The 26,925-nt window shown below is 36.3% G+C and overlaps 1 protein-coding gene across 1 annotated transcript in view; it reads right to left on the bottom strand.

Annotated features, from left to right (window-relative positions):
- ADCY8 (adenylate cyclase 8) overlaps positions 1–26,925 on the bottom strand; it is a 119,615-nt gene that overhangs the window by 45,861 nt on the left and 46,829 nt on the right. Inside the window, 4 exon segments of the mRNA XM_062491787.1 lie at positions 1,023–1,181; positions 10,120–10,247; positions 21,496–21,607; positions 24,063–24,193. Coding sequence (XP_062347771.1) covers positions 1,023–1,181; positions 10,120–10,247; positions 21,496–21,607; positions 24,063–24,193 — 530 coding nt within the window.

Genomic DNA, 26,925 nt, shown 5'->3' on the forward strand with positions numbered 1-26,925 from the left:
CTGTGGAAGGGGCCTGCATTTGTAATATATGAAGCAAATTTCCTTCCAATTTCCTGGGAACATGACAGCTCTGACAGATCCTGATGTGTGTGTAAGGAGGACAGCACATGACTCAGTTTTGATGGCTTAAAATATCTGTCATTCAAGGTGTCAGCACCACTTAGATTTTTTTTCGACATAAAGATGTCTGCTGCTATTGCTTCTAAATTCCAAGGCTAAAATTGGAATTGTCTAGGTGATCTTTTCTACATCTTTCATCAATGGCAGGTAAAACTGAAAGTGAACAGAAGATTCCTGCACTCAGTACTGTTGGTTTAAATTTAGGATTTGTAGCTTCCAAACTAGCAAGATATGTATGCCATATCAGGCAGAAATAGCATGCAACTTTCAGGTTAATCAGCCATGTTGGACACAGAGAAAAGCTACGCTTTTTTTTTAGTCGAAAACCATTTATTTTCACATATAGACTGGTTAGGATAAATATCTCAAAACATGTACTGAAGCATCAAATTTTTTAAAAGGCTTCCTAGAGACCCTGCTGTTCATAAAAACTTGCTATTACTATATTGACCTATGAACACATAATTCTTCCCATATTTTGTGCACTACAAAATAAAACAAAATATAACTTTGTGCCGCATAATATCATTTGAATGAAAGAGGTGAGAGAACAAAGCCTGGAAAACCTCATGAATGGTCAATACCTAACTAGGAAATTTGGGCTGCCTCTGAGGACTATGCAGGCTGAAAACAAAAATTGATCTTTTCCAGAAAATTAAGGCTGACAAAGAAAAAGAAAGAAGATTTGTGTCTTGATTTTTCAAATGGCACTACAAGCTGACCATTTCTACTTTTCTTTGGCTACAGCCTCACTAATCCTTGCCAACTGGAATATAGCAAAAAAAAAAAAAAAAAAGGTCATAGTTGATGAAAACGACGTAAGATGGTTAATCTCTTGGCAAGGTTAACAGTGTTATGTGCTGGCAATGTTTTCTGACTGTGGGAAATACACTTTGCCTTACCCTGGAATTCCACCCGACTCAAGTTTGTTTGCAATATCCACGTCCCATGACCAGACATCAAACTGCCACTTTCTCAGGCCCAGCACTCCACACAGAACCGATCCGGAATGAATCCCTATTCTCATGTCAATATCATGCTTTGTTCTTGATCTGACATATCTGTTAAACAAAACACAAAAAGAAAGAGAAAAGACCAGACTTATGAAAATATATGCTGCAATTTTCCATATCATTTTGAAAAGGGTATGCTGTAAAATACTATGTCAATTAGCTGTAAAGTGCAGTCTAGCCTGTAAAATGAAGAGAGAACTTTCAAAATAGCAAAGGTAGAGGTAGTGATAAAATTATTCTAAAAGCCACGTTATCTTGAGCACTTAATTGCATACATGGCTCAGTGGCACACTTATTATTCCAATTAGATAGAAAGGGAAAGATAGCGAGAGAAAAAGACATCTAAGTGAAAGTATTTTGTTGGACTTATTGAGTGCTTTGGCTTGGAATTATAAAAGGTTCAGGAACAGTGTGAAACAGTCAGGAACAAAATGGACAGTTCAGGTACAGGAACTATTTCATCAAACCTGTCTGTTCATTAATATTCTTGTGCATTTTGAAATTAATTTTCAATTTTAAAAAGTTTTATTTTGTTGATTGGGATTTTCCAGAGTTACTGTCAAAGAATTAATTATTTTCATTAGATTTGGCCAGAACACCATTTACTCTTGCATGATAACCATGTGAGTTTAAAATCAGTTTTGTCCATTCTGTGGGGTGGTGAAGACCATTTCACCTCTCAAAAATAAACACATATGAGCATATTTGTTAAGAGATTGCTTTTCCAGTTCTGTTTGTCTGACAATAACTGCACCAGAAATAGTATTAGAACTGTGTTCATTAATCTTTAAATTGTGTGCTCAGGATAGCAAAAGCACATTGCTACTGCTGGTCTACAAACCTGCTGTGTCTCTGTAAAAGACCTCATCTCTACAGTCACTGAAGTCAATAAAGCACAGCAAGATCACACCACAGAGCAGACAAAGGATAAACAGCTTTATTTCATTGCTCTGAAGTTAACTACAGTTTCCTTAGATGCTTCAGTAATGACCTTGACAGACCTTCTGTAGAGGAGAAAAGGGAAAATTGCTTACTGCATTCAATACTTGAGCTTTCATTGTTGCAATGGAGCATCAGCTCAGTTTGTAAGGGGAAAAAACCCAAAAACTAAGAATTCTAAAATGGACAGAAACTGGTTGCACAAAAAAATGTGAAAAATTGAAAATAAGAAACTCATCTTTATTTTTCTTCCCTTCATATTATGAAAACTTGAAGAAAGTTAGATGTATGATAAGTCTCAGTGTAGTAGTTTGCTTACAAGACCTATTTATCACATTAGGAAGCCAACATATTTCAGCTATCTAAGAGAAAAAGGTTTAAAATAGTTAATAATGAAATAATAAAAGAGAAGCTTTGAGAAGGGATTTATCTATGTTCTTATACTTAGAGCTTATAGCTTTCATTTACAAATTTCTTCATTGCATGCAAGCAAGAGTGCTTGAAATATAAAAATTAAACAATTACTTATCCCTGGAAGATGGGAAAGCAACTCCTCCACACTGAAGCACTTTAAGTGCTGTGAAAGCAGCTAATAGAAGTGAGATCACTGAGATTTTAATGTATTTTGAAGAATTTTTATACACTACAAAAATATCTAAACTGACATTCATAACTGTCAGAGGAATTATCACACAACTCCCCACACGATTGTTTCCCCAGTCTGCCTTTTCCTTTTGTTCGGACTAAGACAATTATTTCTCATTTTACATCTGATTTCCTTATCTTGAAATAAAAGATAACTGTATCTAGAGGAATAAATGAGCAAAAAACTTTTCATCGAAAAAGGCAGTCAACAAGAAGGGCTTAAGTTTAATAAAATGTTTTAATAGCCTATATTTATGCAATCATTCTCCATACATATAAAGGCACACATGCTATTTTACCAATTTCATTTCTATTTTACCAGCTGTCATGTCCTATGATGAGCAGCTGAAGGCTCTACGTTTGTCTAGTTTAGAGAAGAGGAGGCTGAGGTGTGACCTTGTTGCTCTCTAACACCTTCCTGAGGAGGGGAAGGGGAGGAGATGCTGATCTCTTCTCCCTGGGATCCAGTGACTGCATACATGGGAATAACTCAAAGCTACATCAGTGAAGCTTCAGCTTGGACATTAGGAAGTATTTCTTTACCACGACTGTGGCCAAACAGTGAAATTGGCTCTCTACTGAGGTGATTGATGCCCCAAGCCTATGATCAAGAGGCATTTGGACAATGCCCTTAACATGCTTTAACTTTGGTGACCCTTGAACTGGCAGGCAGCTGGGCTAGATGGTCACTGCAGACCCCTTCCAACTAAAATAGCCTATTCTTTCTATTCTATTCTATTCTATTCTATTCTATTCTATTCTATTCTATTCTATTCTATTCTATTCTATTCTATTCCATTCCATTCCATTCCATTCCATTCCATTCCACTCTATTTTATTCCTATAAATTTTGGTCTTGTATTTATATCTTATGTGAGAACTAACACATGCAGGTATCACTGGTGATCACAGGTACAAATGATGATGCAACTGAGGAATGTGTTCCTCTATTTCCAGAGTGTTCACTTAAGGATTGCTGGATTTAATTTTTCTTTTGTCATAAAAATATGGTGATGGCCTGAGAAGGCTTTGGCATCCTTCATCAGCCACACAGGACTTTTTGCATTTGTCCAAAACCTCACAGAGCTGTGCTGTCCACACCACCTCCTGCAGTGAACTGCAGAGGCTAACCAAGGCTCTCTCTCCCTTGCCTTATCTGTCTTTCACAGTCTCCCAGCAGCTTTTTATGAGCCACTCAGGTTATTTGATCTCAGTTCTTCATCAGCAGACGGATTGGATTTGGCTTCCTTCCTGCACCCTTTGGCTCAGGAGCATCCTGTTTCTCTGCTGCAATGCTGGTGCACATGCAGGACTCTGTCTTTGCATCCTCCTCTTGTCATGCACAGCAATGTGCTCTATGTTGATAGGTAGGAAGATGCAGAAGGGGACTCGATTGCACGAGGTGACAGGGAGTTGAAATATATTTAAACAGCCCTGTCCAGGACATGAATCAAGACATGATCGCAAGAGTGATCTAGTCTCACTCAAATTACTTCATTATTTGCAACACAAGACTGAAAGCAGATCTGTTGAGAACCTGTTGTGGAAACAATAGTCTTCATAAAAACTTTGTTGTAGGATACTAAATTGAACAAAGAGTAAATGGTTTGCTTTATTTAAAGATTTATCTGAAAAGACTAGAAAGTTTAAAAGTGAGCTGATTTGTTGGTATGTAAAAAAGTCATGGAATTATTATTTTTATTTAAAATTGGGATTGATGGGGGTTGAAAAACATTTCTGAATTAATAAAAGAATGGGACATAATTATAGTCAAATCCAACTCTCTAGCAGCCAGACAACCACATACATTAGGAGGTCTTGTTTTCATACAGGTATGAGAAAAACAAAGCCTGAAATAGCAAAGCCTGAATCACCTTCATCAACAATGGTGGTTCCAACTTATTCAGAAAAAAATTCTCAGAAATAATAGCATGTACTAGATAAAAAATTTAGAGAAAAAAAAATTAAGAGCTACCATTTTGCAAAAGCTCAGGTATTCCACATCTAGCTCTCTCCTAAATTTATTCAACTGCCAATGAAGCTTCTAATTAAAAAAAAATATATATTTTCTTCAGCTACTTTACAGGCTCTCTGCAGATACGTTGACAAAGTACATGCATGAATGCATTATTGATGATCTATAAAGCAGCCCTCTGTGCCTCACAAGTGCTTTGATATCTTATCCAGGATGAGGTAACTGTGACTGGTGTTATTCTTGCCATTCATCTCATTTCAGTCTAGCCAGAGATTAAAAAAATTCAATGATTTTAATTGGATCTTGTAATTTCCTTCTGGTCAGCATTCTTTGATGGGCATTTGATTTTTGCAGTGTTAATTTAAACCTTTCTTATTTGCATGAAGGAGGTGACCCAAAAGTGAGAAATTTGCCTTTCAGCCTTTTCTTTATCTGTCAAAAATATGAATTCCCTGGAATTCAGACCCTGCTGATTGAGAGTGACTGGCTGCTTCTGTGCTGACCAGCTCAACTCTGCAAGGTCACGTATATGCTTCGAGATACTTAAAAAAACCCAGAATGCTTTTTCATTCTCAACAAGCCCTTTCACAACCTGATCCCAGGTTCAGCAATTTGCATGTGTTGGAGACCATTTCTAGTAGGTAATTTGAATGCAACTGCCTGGTTTTGGATGCAAAATGACTTCGGAAGAGTGGAGTTGGCCAGTCTGTTCCACTTTTTCTTCATGATGGCTAAAATTCCCTGGGGTTGTTCAATTTACCCATCAAGACATGGTCATTATCATCCTCATGAAAGTGAAATATGGAAGTCTGTGTATTCTGGCTGAAGCAAGTAAGGGTCTTAGCTGATTGCTGTGAGCAGAAGGATGGACAAGTGATCTCCTGTGTCTCCTGCTAACTGAACTGTCCTTTGATTATAAGGTTCAGTTATATAGGGAACATTTTGGTTGGACTCAACAGAATTACCAAATTTTCCTAAAGGAATGCAAATGTTTTTTTAGTACAGACATGATAAGATAGTAGATGACATGAGGTAAGTGATCTTTTCAGTGTGACTCTGGGAACTGTGTCATGCCTGTGAAGGAGGTATCCATTATTTAAAAATAAGCTAGGATACACTAAGCTACTGAACACTTTGAATGATACAGTTCAGGTAAGGCAATTTATGGGATGTAACACTTCATAGATTAACTTTACACAACTTGAATTTACTATTTAACGTAGATATTTTTTCCGAGGAGACAGTTTTAAATACCACCAGGATGAGTTTACCTTGGATTTAGAACTAGAATCTAATATAGGCAGAAACTATTACCTGGAGAAGTTTCATATTGTGAGACCTATCACTGGTATAACTGACTTGCTCTGATTTCAGACAGACACTGTAGCTACATGGGTAGAGTTAATACTGCTGTATTCTTCTTTCTTATGTCAATCTGCTCTGAGAGGCAGGAAAATAATATAGTACAAGGCACCACAAACAATATTATAAGTTTGCTTTTTAATTTGAAAAATCTATATAATCATATACATATATATACACACATATACACACACACCCCTATACCATTTTTCCAATATGGCCTTGACTGTGTTTCATGGTGCATTCAAAAGGAAGAGGTTGCAGAAGTACATGAACCCATTCATCTCTACCTGGTTTAGTTCATATCATCATCCAACTTCAAAAACAGGGAAAGAAAAACTATTCTGGTGCTTTCTTCATTCAGAGTCAGTGGCTGAAACAGACATGTACAAGTGACAATATGATCAAGTCTCAGTGAGAAACCTATATTCAATCTTAGAACTGCCCAAAAAATGCTGGCTGAACTTGTGAGTATGTCACAATATCCCTTTCCACCACTACACAGAAATAAAGTTAAGCCTAAGATTTTGGGTTTCTGAATACATCCTCTCTTCTATGAATCAGAGCTCACTGCATTACAGGCAGAGCCTCATAGATCATAGGATAAATAATCTGTGGAGGGAATCCAGAACTGGATGAATTATATTACTGTATAATTATATAAGTGAATAATTTATTAATAATAGACTATGAAAGAAATTCCTGTCTCTTTTACTGCCTGAGTAACATCTTAAATAAGAATTGATAACTTCATGATTTTTATTTATACTTAACAGATGACGTTAAAAACAGTTTTTTCATTCTAAAAGCAGGGAAACCTGCCAGGGCAGTCAGTCATCTGAAATAGCTGAAGTACTTTTAGTTGTGGGTTTTGTTTGGGTTTTTTTTAGTTTTCCTTTTTCATGAGTCCCTCTCTCATGAATTTGCCTTAATATTTGTACTTAATTACAGACTTTTAATGAAGACAAGCTGTTATCTAATTTCTGGAGTTTAGCCTATATTGCATGCTGGGACCATTTATTCTGTCATAATAGTTACTCTTTCAGATGGTTTTTAGTGGGAAATGATCCAACAAGTGGAACAGCTCAGGACTCCTTGATTTATCAAACATCTATACCAACACAAAGGTTTGTTTGAATTTTCACTGTTATATATATTGTACCATTTCCATCATAACAATATGAAAGTGGGTCCTTGAGAAGCTGAGTCTCATGCAATCTCCCTTCCCTCTACTCCCAGTCACAGAGACTTTAGGAATAGGGGCATTTGAGAAGGCACTTAACTTGGGTGATAATTATTAAAATGAAACGTTATCCTCTGTTGACTAAATATTCCACTGTAATCCCATTTCCATCAACAGTCAGTACACACAGGCACTGATACAATAAAATTAAACACAATGAGAGTTATTGCTACATGTGAAAACCAGATAATTAAAGAACTCTTTGTGAAGAGATTGTCCTTTTTACTTTAATTCACATTTACAGCTTCAGCTAAACAGAATTTACAGGTCCTTGGGTTTTGCAGCACAGATGGAGTTAAGATTTTTTTTCTCGTGCCCAAATGTGGTGGAGCAAAACTGCCTTACTTTGGAGTAAATATCAGATTCCATGGAATCTTCCTATGCTTAAAAGTTTCCCATCAATTGCTCTCAACAAGGGAGCAAAGAACAAGAAGACAGATTGGAATAACAACAATAATGCTTCTTTTATGAGATTTTTAACAAAGTGTGGTGATGCAAGAAGACATTACAGAGAAAATAATGATCTTGAATTATTTTGTTGGGTTCTGAAAAGTTCCTTTCATCTGCAAAAATAGTAGCGGAGCTGCAAGACTCAAGCTTAAAATCAAGTTGTAGAGTCACCATTAACAGTAAATTAGCAATTTAGCTGTACGGATACGAGCTGTATGAAAACACTCAGAAGTCCCTTTTGAGACAATCTGTCCATGTAGATTTATTTCACCTGTTGTGTAATGAATGGATCTGACATTCTTGTTCTATTCCCTTGGACCATGGAGACATCAAGGACAATAGACTGAATATTCAGCAATGCTGTCCTGAGATCACAGAGGGCTTTTGGGCACTGCCTCACCAGAAGGGTTGTACTGATTGGTACAACGTTACCAACCACCTCTTGTCAATGGAGAGAAATGTTTGTCTGTAAAACTTCAGTGTAGCTCTCAAATCTGAATGATTGTTTCTCATGCCTTGAATGATCTCCCTATTATTTTAGACTTAAAAATATTTCTTTTCTGAAATCTTCTGATGAAGATAAAAAAAATTTCCAAGAATCAAAATGTAATTTCCATTGCATATTAAATGTTTTAAAATTCTGTGGGAACCAGTATGATAAAAAAGTCACTTTTATAAAGAGGGTGTTTATTTTCACCTTAACTATGAGAGATATCTACTTCTACAATTCTATTTAATAGACTGTAGATAACTCTAAATTCTCTCAGAAGTGTGGGCAGAAGTATTTCTAATATTCCATGACAGGATTGGTCCTCCCTATGAACTGTATAAACACACATTAAAATAAGCAACATAAGACTCCTATACTCTGAACAGAAAAGCCTGGGGGAAGAACCATCCTCATTGCATAGACAGAAAATCAGATACTGGGATTATCAAATATATTGGAGGTAATCTGAACTGAATTAATCTGCGATGGATGATCCAAGTCCTGATGGACTTTGGTGTCGTGGCTCTGCCTGACTGTAGATATCATTTAAGATACTAAAAATAGAGCACCATTTCTACTCGATTACTGCCTTCAAGACTGTTCTCTGAAGGGCATGGGGTGTTACAGGCTTCCACATGTGTAAGGACATGGAGAGAAACTTATTGTCTTAGAAGGAAAAGGGCTTTCATAGGTTGTCTGCAGGTGGTGTTACCAAGGAAATGCAAAAGATCTGATGTGTGTATCCAAAACATTTTAACAATACAGGTTAATTTTTTTTTTTCATCTCTGTGTTCTCTAAGTCATGTTTCACTTTCACTGTGGGGATTCCAGAAGCAAAGTATTGATTACTTTTTTCAACATTTAGCCTGTGATAATTGAATCCAGCCTTCTTAGATATCACTGTTGCTTAATCATTATTCAGTTACATTTTCCATTAATTAATTTTAGTCAAATTCTTTCTCTATTAAGAGCTCAGTAATGCAGCTGCAGTGTGCATTAACTGATGTATGTCATGAGACAGACCCAGATAAAAGGGGCAAAGAGATCTGGAAAGAAGCAGACAAAGAGATTGGACAGCAAAATATCCAGGGAAAGGGGAGAATGCTCATGCTAGGCAACACTATTTTAGGGGAGACAACAACAGAAAAATTATTTGAATATGAGAAACTCAGTAATTTTTTTTATTGATGTGTTATATCAATAAAAACACACAAGTCTCAAAAAGATGGACAAAACCTCTCTTGGAGTATTAGATGTCAGCCAGTGTCATGGTAACTCATTAGACAAGCTCTACCCACAGGCTGCTGAAACATGATTATTATTAATTGTAATTGCATTAAAAAAACAATAATCTAACAGCAACATAATTATATTTACATGATGGGAACACATTCCTTCATTAAAACACTTCCAGTGCTTGTGAATTTAAGCAAGAACTTAATTTAGCAGGTAAAATTTATTCATCTGGAAAATCTCAGTATTTATGAGTTTGTCTAGGAGCTTCCAAGTTAGGGTTAGCTAACCAAAGCTGTCTATTTTGTGTTTATATTGTGATTTAATTTTATTAAGGGGATTATAGGAATCAATTCAGACTCCTCCTCTTCAGTCTCCCCTTGAAACTGACAGCAATACAAAGTGAGAGCTACCAAGGGCTGTGAAACCTCTCAGTTACACACACAGCCATTGTGTTGCATCTCTGAAGTAGCACAGGTTAATAAAATCTTTTTAGTAACTTTTCCCATCATTACACAGATCAAAAAGGTCCTGACCTTTTCACAGTGGTAATGCTGAGACTTTTGAACAGAATAAGTAGTTGTCTAGTGATAGCATTCTTGGGTAAGAAGTTCAGATAGAATGAATCAGGAGGAGAAAAAGGCATTACCTGATAGTTTTGATCATGCTGAGCCCCATTTCTACGCAGCAGTGGGCATGGTCCTGACGAGGTTCTGGGAGCCCCGACACACAGTAGTAACAATCCCCCAGGATCTTTATTCTGAGACAATGATGTTCCTATGCACAAATGTTTCAAAGAGAAAGGAAATGTTTGTATATTTCTTCATAATTTTAAGGTAGAAGTAAATGTGGTTGAAAATTTACTGCTAAAAACACAACCAAACCCCACCTTGATTCTGGATGTTTCCTGCTTGTCATTAGTATAATTGTGATTTATATCACCTTTGAAATAAAGTACCTTTACATTTGCAGCAAAAAAGGGTATAATGATTTTTCTTTTATGCTAATTAGAGACATCCTTGCTGATGAGGAGAAAAGTTTTATCAGAGTTAGGTGGAACCTAGGCCAAGGATTCAGAAATGCTAACTGAGATAATGAATAACCCAATTTAGGCTGTGCTCCTCCAGGGTATGTTTTCCTGCCCACTTTTTACACTGGAAATAAATGAAAAACCTCTTTCCTCCCACTGAAATCCCATCCCACCTAAAGTTTCCATTGTCACACTCAAGTATTCCCAACAGCTATAGGAACTGATCTAGTATCTGCATGGCAAGGATCTCAAAGAAGCTGTCTTGCATCAGACTCATGCTGTGGAGAAATGATGTTTGGCAACCAGCTAGAAACATGCTTTACCCTATGAGCAAATAGTGAATTTAATTTCTAAAATACATATTAATAGTGTCATTACATACTGAAACAGAATATTATTGTGTGATTTGATCATTATTGTAGGAGATCTTTTTCTAGTGAGCAGAGATACCTGAGATGCTGAAATTTTGCAGTTCCCAGACTAGCATGTGAGACCAAGACTACCTGTAAATTTGCTCAATATTCTCCGCTGGTTGGGCCCTCACAGGAGGCAATCAATGCACAGGAACAGAGAACATTACAAGTTGTGCAAAGGAAGTGTTTTTATGATGGAGACTCATTGAAATATTGAGTCTAATATTCATAATCAATCAGTAAAGGCTGCACTAACAGACCTTTAAAAAGAAAAATTTAAGTAGTATGTAGGAGCAATTGTGAATACTGGTTCTCCCAGGAATCAAGTATGGGTTCCATTCAAAGTTTTACTTAGGAAGAATGGAGCTTTGTAGTCAACCTCAGACAAGCCTTGCACAATCCTGGAGTGGCACACAGAATCTGCACACTTTTACCCAAAGCTTCCTGTGAAGTCAGCTGAAGCCTTAAGCATGCCAGCTAGGGTAAAATCTGCTCTGGGCACGTGGCCAAAGGAATCTGATTCACTCTTAAATCTCCTTAACCATCAGTAGGAGCTGACTGTGTTTGAAGCTTTGGTTACGTCTCCAGCTAAAATCAGTTCTGCCTTTTAGAGTGCAATGCCTTGCTATTCAAATTTCACACAAAATTCCAGACTGAACTCAGGCTTCTAAAATGTGAAAATTCATATGTAACGCTCCTCTTTCTTCAACCCCTTCTTTTCAGCCACTCTGCAGACCCAATCAAGTACACTGGGAATTTTTCATATGGTTTCAAATGAAATTGTACATTCTAAACCCTTACAAAACAACTTCTTTTTTTTTTTTAACAGTTCCCCCTCAATGGAAATAATTAGACATCTAATTTTACTAGATTTTCCACTTATTTTTTTAGCTAGAGAGTGAAACTATGAAACATAACAGTTAATTGACAAGTAGTAGGACACAATGGCATAAATAAGTGCATGTCAAACAGTAAGTGGGCTTCCTTGAGCTTCTCTCTGTGTTCCTCATTTAGATAGAATGCAAAGAGATGAAGATATAAACCACAGTTTCTAGAGTTCTTTGACTTTTCTAAAGGTCCCATTCAATTGACTCTTACTATAAGTGATGTTTGCTTTTACATCTACAAAGTAAAAGATTGTGTCTAATGTCACATTGGTTTGACTGAGGTAGAATTAATCAAAAGGCAGCACGTTATCTCTATTCAGACCCACAAGAAATACTTTACAAATAATAACATCATAGTAGAATAGAGGGGGGAAAAGAAGGGAAAAAGGAGTAAGTGTTTAGGAAAGAAAGAAAGAAAGACTGGAAGACAAGAAAGAAGAAAGATTTCAACTATTATTGTATTTTATTTTTTTAATTACATTTTTAACTTCAATATTTATTATACCTATCTGATGATATGGGAAAGCCCTGTTAAGTGAGAATTTATTTTGGCACAGTTAAAGACCATAGCCTTCAATAAGAGAAGACTGTTGTTCAATTCTCAATACCTCACATAAACTGGCTGAAGAGTCTATTCCAGCAAATTCAGATGACACTTATATCACCTTCCTACATGTCTAAAATTCAGAATAAAGCAGACAACTTCAGAGGGGTGTGATTTTTGTAAGAATAAGAAACTTAATGCATGGCAAGATCTGCTAATGAAGGTGTGATATATACAAATGTGAGTGCATGTGTGTGACACAGGGAATCCATTCAACTACTATGGATGTTTTCTTTTTCTTGTCATGTGATGTCACCTGACTCATTTGCCAAAGCTCAGGAAGTCATCTAGGGAGTGCAATATCCGCACGGAGGTGACGGTGTTAGGTGTCCCTGTGCCAGCCACCAGTGGAGCTTGCCTTTGCAGTCCAAGGAGAGCCAGGCAAGGCAGCCAGGGAATCCTGGGGACAAACTCAGCTCTCAGCTAAAGCAGTTGGCCGGGCTTCAGTTCAGCTGTCTGTATCTAAGCTTGCCATGTACCTGTAAGAATCTGGGTATGTGAAACTCCCACACAGGACTAACAAATGTGACATAAGATTTATGTCCTGTGGAACATTGCAGAGGTTGGGCAAGGGGTCTCTCCTGGCACAAGAAACCACAGGGAGCTTTTAAATGACTCCTTGTCTTCCTATTTTTTTTTCCTGTTAATCAAATTATGACTGTTAAATGTGATTTGTGTTACAGCCTTAGTATATTGTTTTCGCATATTTTATTCTTCCATAATTTTTCCCATCATACTAATTTCAAAAGTAAACTATGGTCTTTTTATCACTGGAAATATTTAATCTAGAGGAAGATAATTCAACAACTCTCAAGAAGGACAGGGGGCTAATGATATCTGCCTTTGGCAGAGGCAAACTGCTGGTCTCCTGAGATTCCCTCAGATAACTCACTAGCTTAATCACTTCTACAGTTTAGGCTCATGGCTTTGTCAGACTTTGTCAGGTTGTATGAGGCCATTAAGGTTAGACACATGGATAATGTGGGAAGCCATGCTTTAAATCAGAGACTGAGTTTTGTCATGTTTCAGTGGTATAAAATGATATTAGTAGCAATCGAGATTTTCTTCACACTGAAGAACTCAAGCCCACTTCCAAAAATGAACTCACTGCAATGGTATCTAAGAGTAGCAAGTTGATATTAAATAAAAATGAATTAAAAAATCTAAATATGTGTGAAGTAACTGAGCAAAATGAGTAAATTGTTTAAATATGAGAAAATTGTCATACAGGAATTTTGATACAGGAAATATTTTTCACAACGGTATTAAATCCTTGCACTTGTGAGGCTATTATCTCCTCTTTAATTTATTCTATTCCTCTTCCATTTTTCATATGCAATTCTAGAAGTTGTGCTTGGGCATGTAAATGACAGCTGATATTATACAGACATTCACATCAGTATCCATCAGCCTCACACCCCTTCCAATACTTATTCATTAATAGCATTTATTGAAGGGATCTATTAAAGTCTCAGCATGTCACAAATAGGGGCTCTTTTCTCCCCTTATTTGCAGCTTTTCATTTGCTGCAAGTGGAAGATTAAGGGGCCTGATTCTGCCAAGATCAATTTAAATCAGAATTTTTGCCTGGGGATATTGAACAGACTCAAAGCCACAAATATTTTTAATAATAATTCTAGATTAATTCAGTGGCAATTGATAAGAAACCTTTTTCAATTCACCTAAATCCAGAGAAAAAGAAAATTTGCAAATTTTTCATAAATAATTACATCGTATGTGGTGAATGATTTATGTTTGAGCTTATTAAATAAACCCCTAGTGGTTGGAAAGGAAAAAAAGCAAATTGGCATAAGGTGGAGCTGCAGAAAGGAGTTGCTCAAATATCAAGTTACTGAAAGACGCAGTCAGAGACTTCATTAATATTTCTTGTTTCCTTGGGCTAAATTTCTGACAAGGGAAAAAAAGTGATTTTGTTTTATAAGCTATGCCACTTCTTCAATTCTGCCAGTGCTGAATTAATCATTTCACCTAGTTTTGAAGGGTACCCCATAGGATAGCAAACAGACCACAGAAAAGTAAAAAATTTTTGGCAATTTTTATAATTTCAAGCTAAAAGTTTGAAACATGGGGGATGAAAAATTATTGCAACTGAACTACAGAACAAAGAGAAGTCATACATGTAAATCTTCTTTTAAAAGGCAGCCAGAGTGGGAGGAGGAAGGGACTTGGCCTTTGTGTACAATAGCTCAGTTCCTGAAACATGTGCCAAAGGCAGAGGAAACCTGGACAAACCTCGTTTCTCAGCACGAATGGGGGCTAGGCCAAAGCTCTTAATCAGCAGTCTGTTTTAGGGTGGGTTGGTGAGAGAGGCCCATCCAAATTCCTTTTATTGCAGCTCTGTCACTTTGGAAAAGAGAACTGGAACCTTGAGAGAGCCAGATGGAGGGGGGGTTTCAAGTCTGGTCATGTATGCAAAAAGGACCAAATATGGTACACCGTTACAAAGGTTGTTTCTAATTTTTATGCACATAAAGAGAAAAATATGGCAGTCTTTCACATGCCTGAACCAGTGAGTATGTGAGTATGGCCCTGTATTGAACACTTTCTACATATATTAACTTACAGTATAAGGAGTGTTTTTGTTTTTTTTTCTTTTCTTCTTTAGAATAACCTATAATGGGGTGTCTAGAATTTCTCTGTGCTGCCAGAAAAAAAGGTTTGAGTCTCTCATGCTGAAGAAGGAATTGAGACACATTGGTGAATGAGTTTTATAATATATTATACCAACAGCTTTGTTCCTTGACATAGTGTAGAAGAAAACTGCTGATTGTTGTGTCTGGTGAGCAATTTACCTTGCCAGCTCATGTTAATTTGAAGACTATGCTTTAGGTGATTTCAGGGACAGAAATCCTCATGAAAATGATTCAAGGTGTTTCGTTCTAGCTAAGGCAAGAACAATTCTCAATGGAAAATCTGCCCCTTAGGAGTTTCTAGAACTTAATTGCTTCAGGTACGGGGGACATTGGCCAACAACATTACAACGTGAGCCAGGATGTGCACAAGTGGCCAAGAAAGAGCCAGGTGAGGGTTGGTCTCTTCTCCCAAGTAACAAAAGACAGGGCAAGAGGAAATGGCCTCAAGTTGCACCAGCAGAGATTTAGGTTGGATATTAGGTAAAATTTCTTCATCTAAAGGGTTGCCAAACATTGGAACAGGCTGCTCATGAAAGCGGTTGAGTTGTCAACCCTGAAGCTATTTAAAAGACACATGGATATGCTGCTTAGGGACATGGCTTAGAAGTGGCCCTGGAAGTGTTAGGTAAATGGCTGATCTTAGAGGTTTTATCCAATCTTTATTATTCTATGAGTCTAATAAAGATGAGTTGGAGAATTCCCAAGAATATACTTGTGAAATCTAATTTAATTCAAATCCCAATTTAGTCACAAAGTGGACCTTCTTTTTGGGGGAGGTTGAATTTGAGTAATTCACAGTTTATAAATCATTGGGAATATTTAAAAAATAATTTATTTAATCTGTCATTTTCCTCTGACTTAAAAAAAAAAAAACAAAAAAACCAAAACTGTACACTATCACCTCTAAAAGTATTTTCTGGGCTGGGGTCTATTTGACTTTTCAGGTCTTCCTCTTTACCATCTGAAAAACTGTAAATGTAGGGAGAACGTTGTGAACAAGGTTGTTATTCATTAGTATTGGACAATTAAATATTGACACTGGCTGGGAGGAAAAACACTTCAGAATTAAGCACTGCCAAAAGAGCATTCTCTCCATCCCTTTACTATAAATTCATACAGTGTCTTTATAATGAGCTAAATATTATATATGCATACTTGTAATCCAGAAACGCTGCTTCTTGCAATACCCCAAACATATACATGTGAAAAATTTCACACCTGACATACATGTTTAAACAGGGGTTTTTAGGAAGTCTCTGGAATCCTGTGAAATACATGCTTGAAGAAAACTTCAGCATGGAACAAAGCACTGCCAGCTCAGAGTTGAAATGTGACCTGGGACAGTAAAGCACTGCAATGGCAATGTCTTTGTCAAGGAAACAGAAAAGCCCTCAGAACCCTCGGGTCTTTCCTTGCTGATAACAGCAGGTGCTGGTATTTTACTGAGGCTATGGGGTGATGTGTTCTTGTGGAGCCTGGAAGTCAGTCTGGTTTCCACCCCTGGAAACAGCAGTTAGAAGATTGGTAATACACTGTTGAAGTAATTTTTGACAGCTTGTCTACAGCATCACAGGAGACAATTTAACCAAGGTTACAGAAAAAGATTAACTCCTTAGACAAAAATAAACAAAACCCCATCAGTCCTTTAATAAGCTCCTTTATTTAGGGTTTTAGACTTTCCTCTTTGTCATATCTGGAGTTGAATCTACAGAGTGTGATGAATTTAGAAATATGATAATTTAAATCATAGTATTGGCTGACATCTATCACTGCAGAGAAGGCAGAGGAAAAACAAACATCAAAAATAACTATAATTTCACCAAGGCAGGACTCTTTTTAGACTTTAGTAACTTGCTGAATGTCATCTTATTTCCCTTCTCTTCTCAAAATTTCTGCCTAAAGAAAGTATTAATATTAATTAAGTTTCTATTTAGGCCCTTCAGTAGATGAAGTAGATGTAAGGAAATGTTTTCTTCAGTTCTGTTTCATGCCAACTTATTTTTCTTTTTTTTGTAAATGTCACTTTCTCTTTAATAACTATAAATCTTTTACAAATATCACAGAGTGATTAGAAATGGGAAGTAGCTGTATATAAAATACTATTACATTTATTTCTTGGAAGAAATATTGGACTGAGTTCTAACTTTTGTCAAGAGTGCTCTGTGGTAATGATAAAGATATTATGGATTTTTTTTGTTATTAATTATAGTCATCAGTGTATGCCACAAAACTTGATGGAACGTAAGGAAGGTTAGTAAAAAATCAGTGCTCTCATTACTTCTGTTTTGCTTGATAAAACTTAATAAGAGAAAAAAGAAACTTAGCCAAATCACAGTTTCCAGAATGCTGTGAAAATATATTCTTTAATTTTTTATGATTAGTATAGGATGCTCAAGCAGATCCAACAATCCTTTATATGAGACTATAATTTAATACTTCTATTTAGAAGCAAATAAGGATTTATATATTTTTTCCTTAAAATCTAAAGAAACTCTCTCAAGCTTTCTGCAACTGACCTTTTTGCTTTGATGGCAATTCTTAGTGAACTCCAAGAGTCTGAGTAACAGTGACTATTTTAAAGGGTTATGATAACTCTAGTTAAGCTGATTAAGAACCAGTTAAGTGACAGATCTGAAATCTAGATGTGATTGTGTAATCCTCCTTACTGGAACATCCTTCTATGGAGGCCATGAAAGAACCACTTTCCAAAAGTCCTGTCTATTTACAGCTAAATAGGAATCTTTTTCTAATAATATTTACAAAAGGAATAAGGCCAGTAAAATAAACAATTACCATGCAGACATGATGGTCACAATGTGACAAGACCAGAAAACTCCAAATTAATATTTTTCAGTACAATATTGTTATCATGATTGTATATTCAGAATGTATATGGCATTTGGACAGTGATGGAGGAAAGAGAGATTAGGAGGAATGGTGATGATCTACCTCCACTGCACTCAAGAAAGTTAGTCCAAGAACACTTTTTTCAGTGCTTTAAAAGGGATTCTCAAAAACAGAAGGTGTTCCAGTAAAGTAGTCCCCAAAACTACAATCTTACGGCGTATAAACCTTGTCATGAATTTGGTCTGTTTCTTTAATCAAAAGGAAACACAAGAAGTCTCTTCATCAAAGTATCCAGATGCATTCCCAGAGGAAGTCAGTGGCTACAAGATGGTTCTTTTGTCTGGGAATGATAAGCCATAGCAAGAATCAGTGGATGTAATTCAAAGTCAGAAAAAAATCAAATGAAAAAAAAAACATTCTGAATAAGCAGTGCAAGTGTTAAGGCCCTGGGATATACTACCAAAATGGACAAGTATTAAGATCATCTCTTGCTGCACTCAGATGAAGACCAGGAATTTTTCCAAAAGATACATCTTTACTAGGTGTGAAAGCTTTATAAAATATCAGATGGGTAGGTTGATAGATCCATGTAATTCACAAGTCCTTAAAATTTGGGACCACTCAGTGTCCATTTCCAAAATTTTCCAAAGGAAAAGGAGAAGTTCTATATGAGATTTAGAACCTTTTATTTTAAGCAGCTGGTCCGCTCTGTAAGAATCCAGTGTGGAGTCTTGGTTTTCTGTAAAGTGCAGAAGGAGAATTTGCCTCCTTGAGTTGGACAGAAACACCAAACTCTTTCTATGGAAGCCAGAGAGGCTTCTCTCTGTTAGGCATCTGTATTGTCTGGGCATGACACAGATATTATGACATCTATGTCACAGAACCCACAAATAAGGAACACAATCAAAATGTCTTTCTTTTTACCAAATTTTAGTTATTCTTGATCATATCACTCTAGTCTTTTTGAGCAAAATCTGTACAATTTCTGCAGTGATTCTTCCTGTCTTCCACCTTTCAGAGGGTTGTTCTAGACCAGTGGATTATTCTAATCAGCGATGTGTTGAAAAAGAAGCAAATTCCCAGAGTAGGAAAGGTAAGGAAATGCGTGAAGGAGCCTAGGGTCTTGAATTTAGTGACTAGGACATTCACTTGAGAGGTGATTTTCCTGATGTGAAGTGTTTGGAAGATCCTTTGCCCCGGGGCGAAAAGGGGATCTCTATTCTGGGAATGAAGTATGAACAGAGAGAAGTGAGCTGAAGAGAACTCTCGCCTTTAAGTAGCTCATCCTTAAAAGTAATAACCCATGACTTTTTAATATGGCCCACAACCCAACTGTGGGAAGGCAGTGAAGTAGGAGGAGTTTCATGATTGCAGATCCCGGGTGGCTGCTATTTGTGAAAAAGTGGAGTCAGGAGAGAACTGGTTATTTCCTCTCTTGAAAAAGATCCCTATAGCTGAACAAGAAGAAACTCTTCACCCTAAAGTGAACTGAAAAAGATTATTTAAGTAAGGAATTGACTGAAGTGTGTCTGTATATTGTTAAGTTGTGAAAAGGGGGAGGAGAAAGTGGTCTGAAGATATGTTCTGAATTTATTATTATTTTCTTTGTGTTGTTAATAAAATTTTTCTTTATCCTCTTTTAATCATTGCCTGATTTGCTTTTGCTCCTAATTATATTTCACAACAAAAAGTAAATATATTAAAATTGGCAAACCCGCAGACACAGATGTTCTTTCATCCCAAGTAACAGATTCCTGGATAAGAAATTCTTGGTTATGTAAGACAGACTGATATATTTATTATTGTTTCTTTTAAATAAACTCAGCTACATTTTTGGGATACCTACAATTGTGTGGCATTTTCAATGTTATCCATGAAGATTTATGAATTTAGGACTGCACAAGAAAGATTTCTAGAAAGTTTCAGTAAGAGATGTGTGAAAAGCCACAGTGAAGGGAAAAGTGGCTAGGAATTTAAAGAAGCAAAATTTTTAGTTCTCATAATACAGAAAAAACCAAAAAACAAGCAGGACCTTGACTTCAGGGTTAAGTGGCAAGTGAAGGAAGATCCACCAGATTAGACTTTTAAACGTAAATGCCTTCCTTTTTCTAACCCTTTTACTGGATATAGTCAACCTATACAAAATCACTATTGGTTAAATATAGCTTATGGAATGATTACAAAATATGGTTAATGATCATGAATGTTAGCCAAAACTGAAATGTAAAGCAAGGCAATAAAGCATTTTATATACATATTCTTCTTAAAATATTTTTATTACATACATTCATTCTATTTGGTGTAAAATATGTTTCTTCAGTTCAAGTAACTATTTTTGTCAAGCCATACAAAAGCAGACATTACTCCTATAAGCTTTCTAAAAGACAGGACTGAGGTAATTCTTTCACCTGGCTTGGTTTACAGTGTAGACAAGAGCTGATGAAGGCTTTTGGTTTGCAAAGCAAATACTGCAGTTTGCATTTGCTAATTTGCCACTGCCCAGGCAATAGGTTATGGCATCACTATGTACAAGAGAAAGCAGATTGCTATTTGAGATAAAAATAACAGAATCTAAAGAAATTTCAATAATTATGGAAGTCTTTCCTTTCTTGTCTTTAATGTGTAAGCTGAGAGAACACCACAAGGATCTTACTGTTACCATTCAATACATGTACAAATACCCCATAACCCTGATTCAGAAATGTATAAAAGACAGTGAGGGGTGGAAATCTGTACATCAGACCAAGCCACTTCAGGTTCCCTTCATTGTAAAAGAATAATGTGGTCTATGGCATTCAGTGCAATCAAGATTTTCCAAAAGTATGTACCTACATTTGGCTGGATAAATGATAAGATAAACTCCATGAAATTTACTTCATTGCCTTCACTTAGAAGCCTTATTAGTCAGCTCAGGTACTGACACCTAAAGATAGCCATATTAAATTAAATTTTGACCAAACAAACATGAAAAAATAAATACACAAGCCTAGTAAAACTAGGCATGTTCCACTTGTATTTTTCTGTTTCTTTTTTTTTTTTTTGATTAGTGCTAATTAAGTAGCAACTAATTTTCCTGATGTAATAATTTTCTCTGCTGTGTTTAATTGATTTCATTGTTGAGTTAGATAGAATCCAGCCTAAAGATTGTAAACCCTGCTAGTAACTTACCACTGCAATGACTGTGGGAACTGATTAGATGACCTTAAATGAATACATCTTTTAACCTTCCTCACTTTGCAGAAGGAAAGACAAAATAAAGCTATGAGTTTAAAAAAAAAAAAAATTCCAGCAGAGATCCAAAATATGAAGCTTCCTAAGAAAGTGTGGTAAGTGATCTGCTTTCATACCATTCTCTGTCCAGCACCAGAGAAGCCCAAAGCTCTGATGACAACCTCAGCTTTCACTTGCTATCAGAACTCATCATCTTTAATAGAACTTTGTCAGTGTCTTCCAATCTCAGTTGCTATATAAACCCCCTGTGGGGAGAATCTGGATATATGTATTGTTCAAAATGATCAGAGGGCATTTCCCAAACTTCCCAAACATGGAATTGATTTTGCCTTTCTGGAAATAAATTTTGTTTAACTCACATGTGCAAGTCGATCAAATCTGGCAAAGAGTTCATTCAGCATTCGGACCAGCTCCTGGGCTGACAGAGTTGTGGAAAGGTTGGTGAATCCTTTAACATCTGCAAAAAGAATGCTAAAAAAGAAAGAAAACATTATAATATTTCAGTCTGTTTCCTTTAATTACTGAATGCTTTAAGTTGCCTTCTAGCATTTTTCTAGGGGAAGGGTCATTTTATTACCTTTGAAGCCACACTACCTTTCTTCTAGACTTCTGTACATACATACTGGAGTACTGAATATAAATATTGAAGGAGATAAAAAAGTACTACTAAGAGTGAGAAAATATTTTGCCAAAAATGGGAGTAGCCCAATTCTAGATTTTCAAATCATAAAAGTCTCAAATCCTAAGAATACAGACAAATTTGTGACAGTCTTGATATATAACAGGCTAAGGTAAATTTTATTTCATCTAATTTTAGGCATTTGACAGAAGTACCTGACTTAGAGCTCTAGTGCTCTCTTCATAATGTATGAATCTTTATTTGTATCATTCCTTTTTCATTCTAGTGACTTCTCAGGGAGCCCAGTGTGATCATACTTTGAATTTAGGTTTACCAGCTTGTATTCCTGAAGCTGTGGTAGGATCTCCATTAACAAACTACTTGCAGACTTCTAACCTGTGTTTGAACATCCAGCTATTTTTCTTGCCTTTTGGCTGCACACACTGCCTAGAATGACCACATATGAATTTAGAGAAATATTAACACACACAAAGTCTGTGGTGTGCAAGATACCACCCAGAACAAAGCATATAATAGCCCAGTAATTATTAGACAAAGAAAGTATTGGCTTCCTTATTAAGTAGTGATGTTCAAAAAGACATATATTGTTCTGGCACAAACCTCATTAGCATTTGAAAGTCAACTAATAACAGGTGTTACAATCTGAGTACCAGAAGATTTTGTTTCACTTTAGCTGATGACTTGTGAACAAGATCACAATTTGACAGCATCTGAGAATTACTAATATAACCAATAAAATACAGTAATGATCAGGTTGATTACTAATAAGACATTGTCAAATGTATGGAACGGTAAAGGTTTGGGTGAGGTTTAAACATGATGCTCACAAACGTGGTAAGATTTTTACCAGTGAGAAGTAATAAAATTAAAAGGTAAAGTACCAAGCTACTCAAAGAGGAATGAATAGTAATAATAGACAAAATTTATAAAACTAAGATTTTCAAACTAGTAGTTTCTACACTTTTAATTTTTAAACCAATACTGACTGAATACTACTTTTAAGGGTTCATGTAGCATTGGGTAAGGAAGTGTTCAGTACTGAATATTCAAGAAACAAAATGAAACCTAGTTTTGAAACGATCTAGTTTCTGACAGTGTGCATAGAAGCCAACCAGTATCTGCATTTTAAAGCATGCAGAATTTTAATTTCAAATCTCTTTCAAGCATAAAATATGTTTTGACTTCTCACCCTCTCTACAACCCTTTTCCATTAAAACAAAAGGGCCATCTTCTTCACATTTTGATTCTTCTGCAGCAACACTGACTATGAAAGATGTTAATGGAAGACATTTTAATTTAGTGCAACTCAAACCTTTATGAGGGTCCTTGATACTTTCATTCAGATTTCATAAAAAAATATCTGAATTACTGCATGGCCACAGAAGCAGAAGATAATCAATTTACTCTTCTGCAGAAGTTCAAATTATTTTTATTGAACTGGTCCAGGTAAACTTGTATTTTGGTTTCATTGAAAGGCAAAGTCCTTCCGAAGCAAAATATTTACCATCATATCCATGCTTATTTTTCAATTCCTTCAATGATGATTTTTAAGATGGTCACTCAATAATTTGCCCTTGTGTTTTGGGGAAGGCTTATGGAAAATGCTTTTGTTTTAATGAAAATTTCTGATTTTCTGGATATAAAATAATATTGAGATTACGTAATGTCAGGGAGTTGAAGTTGATCATTCGGGTGTAAATGTACAATTAGGACAAATTACCTTGATTAGCAGCTCATAGGATAATTATCACCCTTCTATAACTAACTTCAGGAGGGAAAAATTTAGAGAGAGTAATAAAAAAAGGAAATGGGATTCAGAAAATAATAATAAGAATGATTAAATAAAAATGGCTATAAAGCAGAGGAACCATATAACAGGTAACTATCTTTGAGAACATCTTACAAGTCTCCACCTTACTCTTCAGTGTGTGGAGTGAACCATCAGGTTGTGGCAGAACATGTGTCTACATGTAAGCAGGGCTCCCCTTCCTTTGCAATCCTAACCACTTAAGTGAGCTGAGTGCGAAAAAGTGAAAAAAAGTGAAAAAAGTGAAAAAAGACACAAATGGTCAAGACTCAGTGTTTAGTTCAAATGGGTTTTTCCATTACCATGGCATCCAGCCATCCTGATGAGTAAAAGAAGATATTAAAATGCTTCTCTGCTCAAATATTAAAAAGGGTACACTAATTTTCTAATTTATAAAGCAACAGAAGAGAAACCCACAGACAAGAGTAATTTATCAACATCCGAGACCTTAAACATTACAGAAAGGCTACTCCACCCACCTGACATTCTCATAGCGATGAATGTAGATCTTATGGAACTGGTGTTGCAAGTGTTCATCTTCTACATTGGTCATATCATTTATCATTTCCAGAACTACAAACCGTGGTAACACAGAGAGCACCAGCCGTTCCTAAAATGAAGAAGAAACTGAAGTGTCAGTATCAGTCTGAGATGGTATTTCACAATGACCTGTTTAAAGATCTGGATAGCTGGTTATTTAAGGTGTGACCCTCCTCTCTAAAAATTCTAGCTCAGGCTATTTGTGAATAATTCACTTTAACAACTTGAGTCCAGAGTCCAGGACGCCTCTGGTTTAGATAAGGAAGAATAAAATGAGCTCACATGCAGCCATTCAAACCAGTCCTCTCTACTAGGAACACTGGAGAAAATATTCAACATTTTTCTTCAGTTTTGTCTGTGTCTCAAGAACACTCAGGAAAAGCAAACATTTGAGACATATGTTAATACACATACACATGTTTATTTGAAATGCATATCTTTAATTAATATTAGTAGAGTATCCATGTATATTAGTTTATGATTAGTGTTCACAGTGTATCAGTGCATATTAGTACACCTATACTTCTAGTATTAGTGTATAAGAACACATATATATACACAGAAGTGCTGTTTTCAGCCCTGTCATAATATAATTAACTCCAGAATTTTTTCAGAATTTCATCAAATATTCTGAGTTGGAAGGGACCCACAAGGATCTTAAGTGGCTGGCCTATATGGGGATCAAACCTGCAATCATGGTTATTAGCACATTGCTCTACCTAACTACAACTTAGTACAGCCAGGCAAGCCCTCAAAAAGTAACCAAATTCTTTCATGAAAGCCCTAGATCATCCCCTAAGAGATTTTAGACTGGTTTCAGTGGCTCATCAGTTTAACAGCTTTCACAGATTTTCCAAGTATACAACCCAAATCTATTTCTCTGAAAATTAAACCTTTTTATCCTCTCAAATTGGACATGGATAATTATTGATTGTTGCTTTCTCTGTAATAATCCTACCATACTAAAATACTGTTATTTTTTCCTCTTGTCCTGTCTCCCTTTTTTTTAAGATTAGAAGGTTTTGCCCAGTATTGGAACATATTACTCCCAATCACACTGAAGCAAAGCTACAATTCTTTCACTTTTGTTTTGCTTTACAGGATTGCAAATACTGAAATCTTATTGAACAAAAGAAGAAAATGTTAATTATGTAAGATACTTATCACCAAATTTCAGGCAAAAATTTTGGGGAAGAGGATCTATCTAGGGAAAACCAGATGTGAACTTCCAAATCAGGCACATATGTAGACTACAGAACAAACAGATGAATAAAGTCCTCTCCTCTCCTCTCCTCTCCTCTCCTCTCCTCTCCTCTCCTCTCCTCTCCTCTCCTCTCCTCTCCTCTCCTCTCCTCTCCTCTCCTCTCCTCTCCTCTCCTCTCCTCTCCTCTCCTCTCCTCTCCTCTCCTCTCCTCTCCTCTCCTCTCCTCTCCTCTCCTCTCCTCTCCTCTCCTCTCCTCCAGCCTTTTCTGTCAAAGAAAATGATGTTTAATTTTTTTTTTGAGGCAACTAAATATTAGGAAGCCATAAAATAATCTCACAGTATATAGGCTGTGGGTTATGTCCCTTCTCAAGGGTGAAAATTTGTTCAGAGAGAAAGCAAGAAAAAACAAAAAGGAATAATGGGTGGAATGAGAGATACAAGCAAACAAATAATGAAAATAATGATTTTTATGCCATCAGGATTCAATGTCGTGAAATGTTGCCATAGATGCAGTATTTGAATAAATGAAGGAATGCCTCCCTAGCTTTCATAGGAGGTGATAGCATTGCTAACTTGCAGCTTTCACAGTGTGGATCATAAAGAATTCTCACTCTGAGCAGTCTTAGTCAACAGTTAGTAAACAATCCTCAGCTCTGATGGAAACACGTTGTGGATAAACACCTCCATTTAGATGGCAGCTCCAGCTGAAGTGAACTCTGTGTTTGTCTAAGAGGGGAGAACACACGCTGCCAAAAGCTGCACTGGAGCATAGCAGAGTTTCACCACTGCAGCACAGGTGTGTTACATCACTGGAACACCTGTTACATCCCCCTCTAAGAAGGCACTCCTTGCATAACATGCTGACAGAATTTGCGAGACCTGAGAATTTCCTAATATTTAGTCCACCTATTCCACAAATCTTTGCTAAATCAAGACCTGCTTTTGTGAGGAAGAGACAAAAAATTGATGCGAGTGATGGCTGATCCAGAGCAGGCAGTGAGCTATAATGCAGTGAGATCATCCTTTTTCTGGGAAATAGCCAAGCTCAGACATTCTGTTTCCCCATACAGGGTGGTTCTAATTTTAGCACATCTGCTTTGTCTTGGCTTTCTTCCACATTTTCCACCTGGGAATTCTGCTATCCTTCATTCTTCTGATGTGTAAACACTGGATGTGATACTTGTGATAACAAGAAGCAAACCAGTCCCTCAGGAGATCCTTCATATTCCTGCAAACCCAGGTTTCACAGGAACATCTAGTCTTCAGGTAGTTTCACTCACAAGCAAATGTCCCATGATTTCTTAAGATGGCATGTTTGCAAATAGCTGCTGATTGATATTCTAGATTGATAATCTAGAAATGTTTCTAACATTTTGTGTCCTTAAGTCTCCTATGATAGAAGGCACTTAGATTTACTTATTCCTTCACTATTAAGATGCATAGCTCAATATGACAAAAAAATAAATCTACCTTCTGAACAAATCAAATCAGTATTTCTGGGAGTTGTAAGAATAAAGTGTCCAATGACTTCTTGTGAAAATACATTCCAAATAATACTACATTTTTCCACTGTAAAAAGAAATGTGTTATTTCCTAGC

The sequence above is a fragment of the Cinclus cinclus genome, chromosome 1 (assembly GCF_963662255.1).
Source record: "Cinclus cinclus chromosome 1, bCinCin1.1, whole genome shotgun sequence".
NCBI lineage: Eukaryota > Metazoa > Chordata > Aves > Passeriformes > Cinclidae > Cinclus > Cinclus cinclus.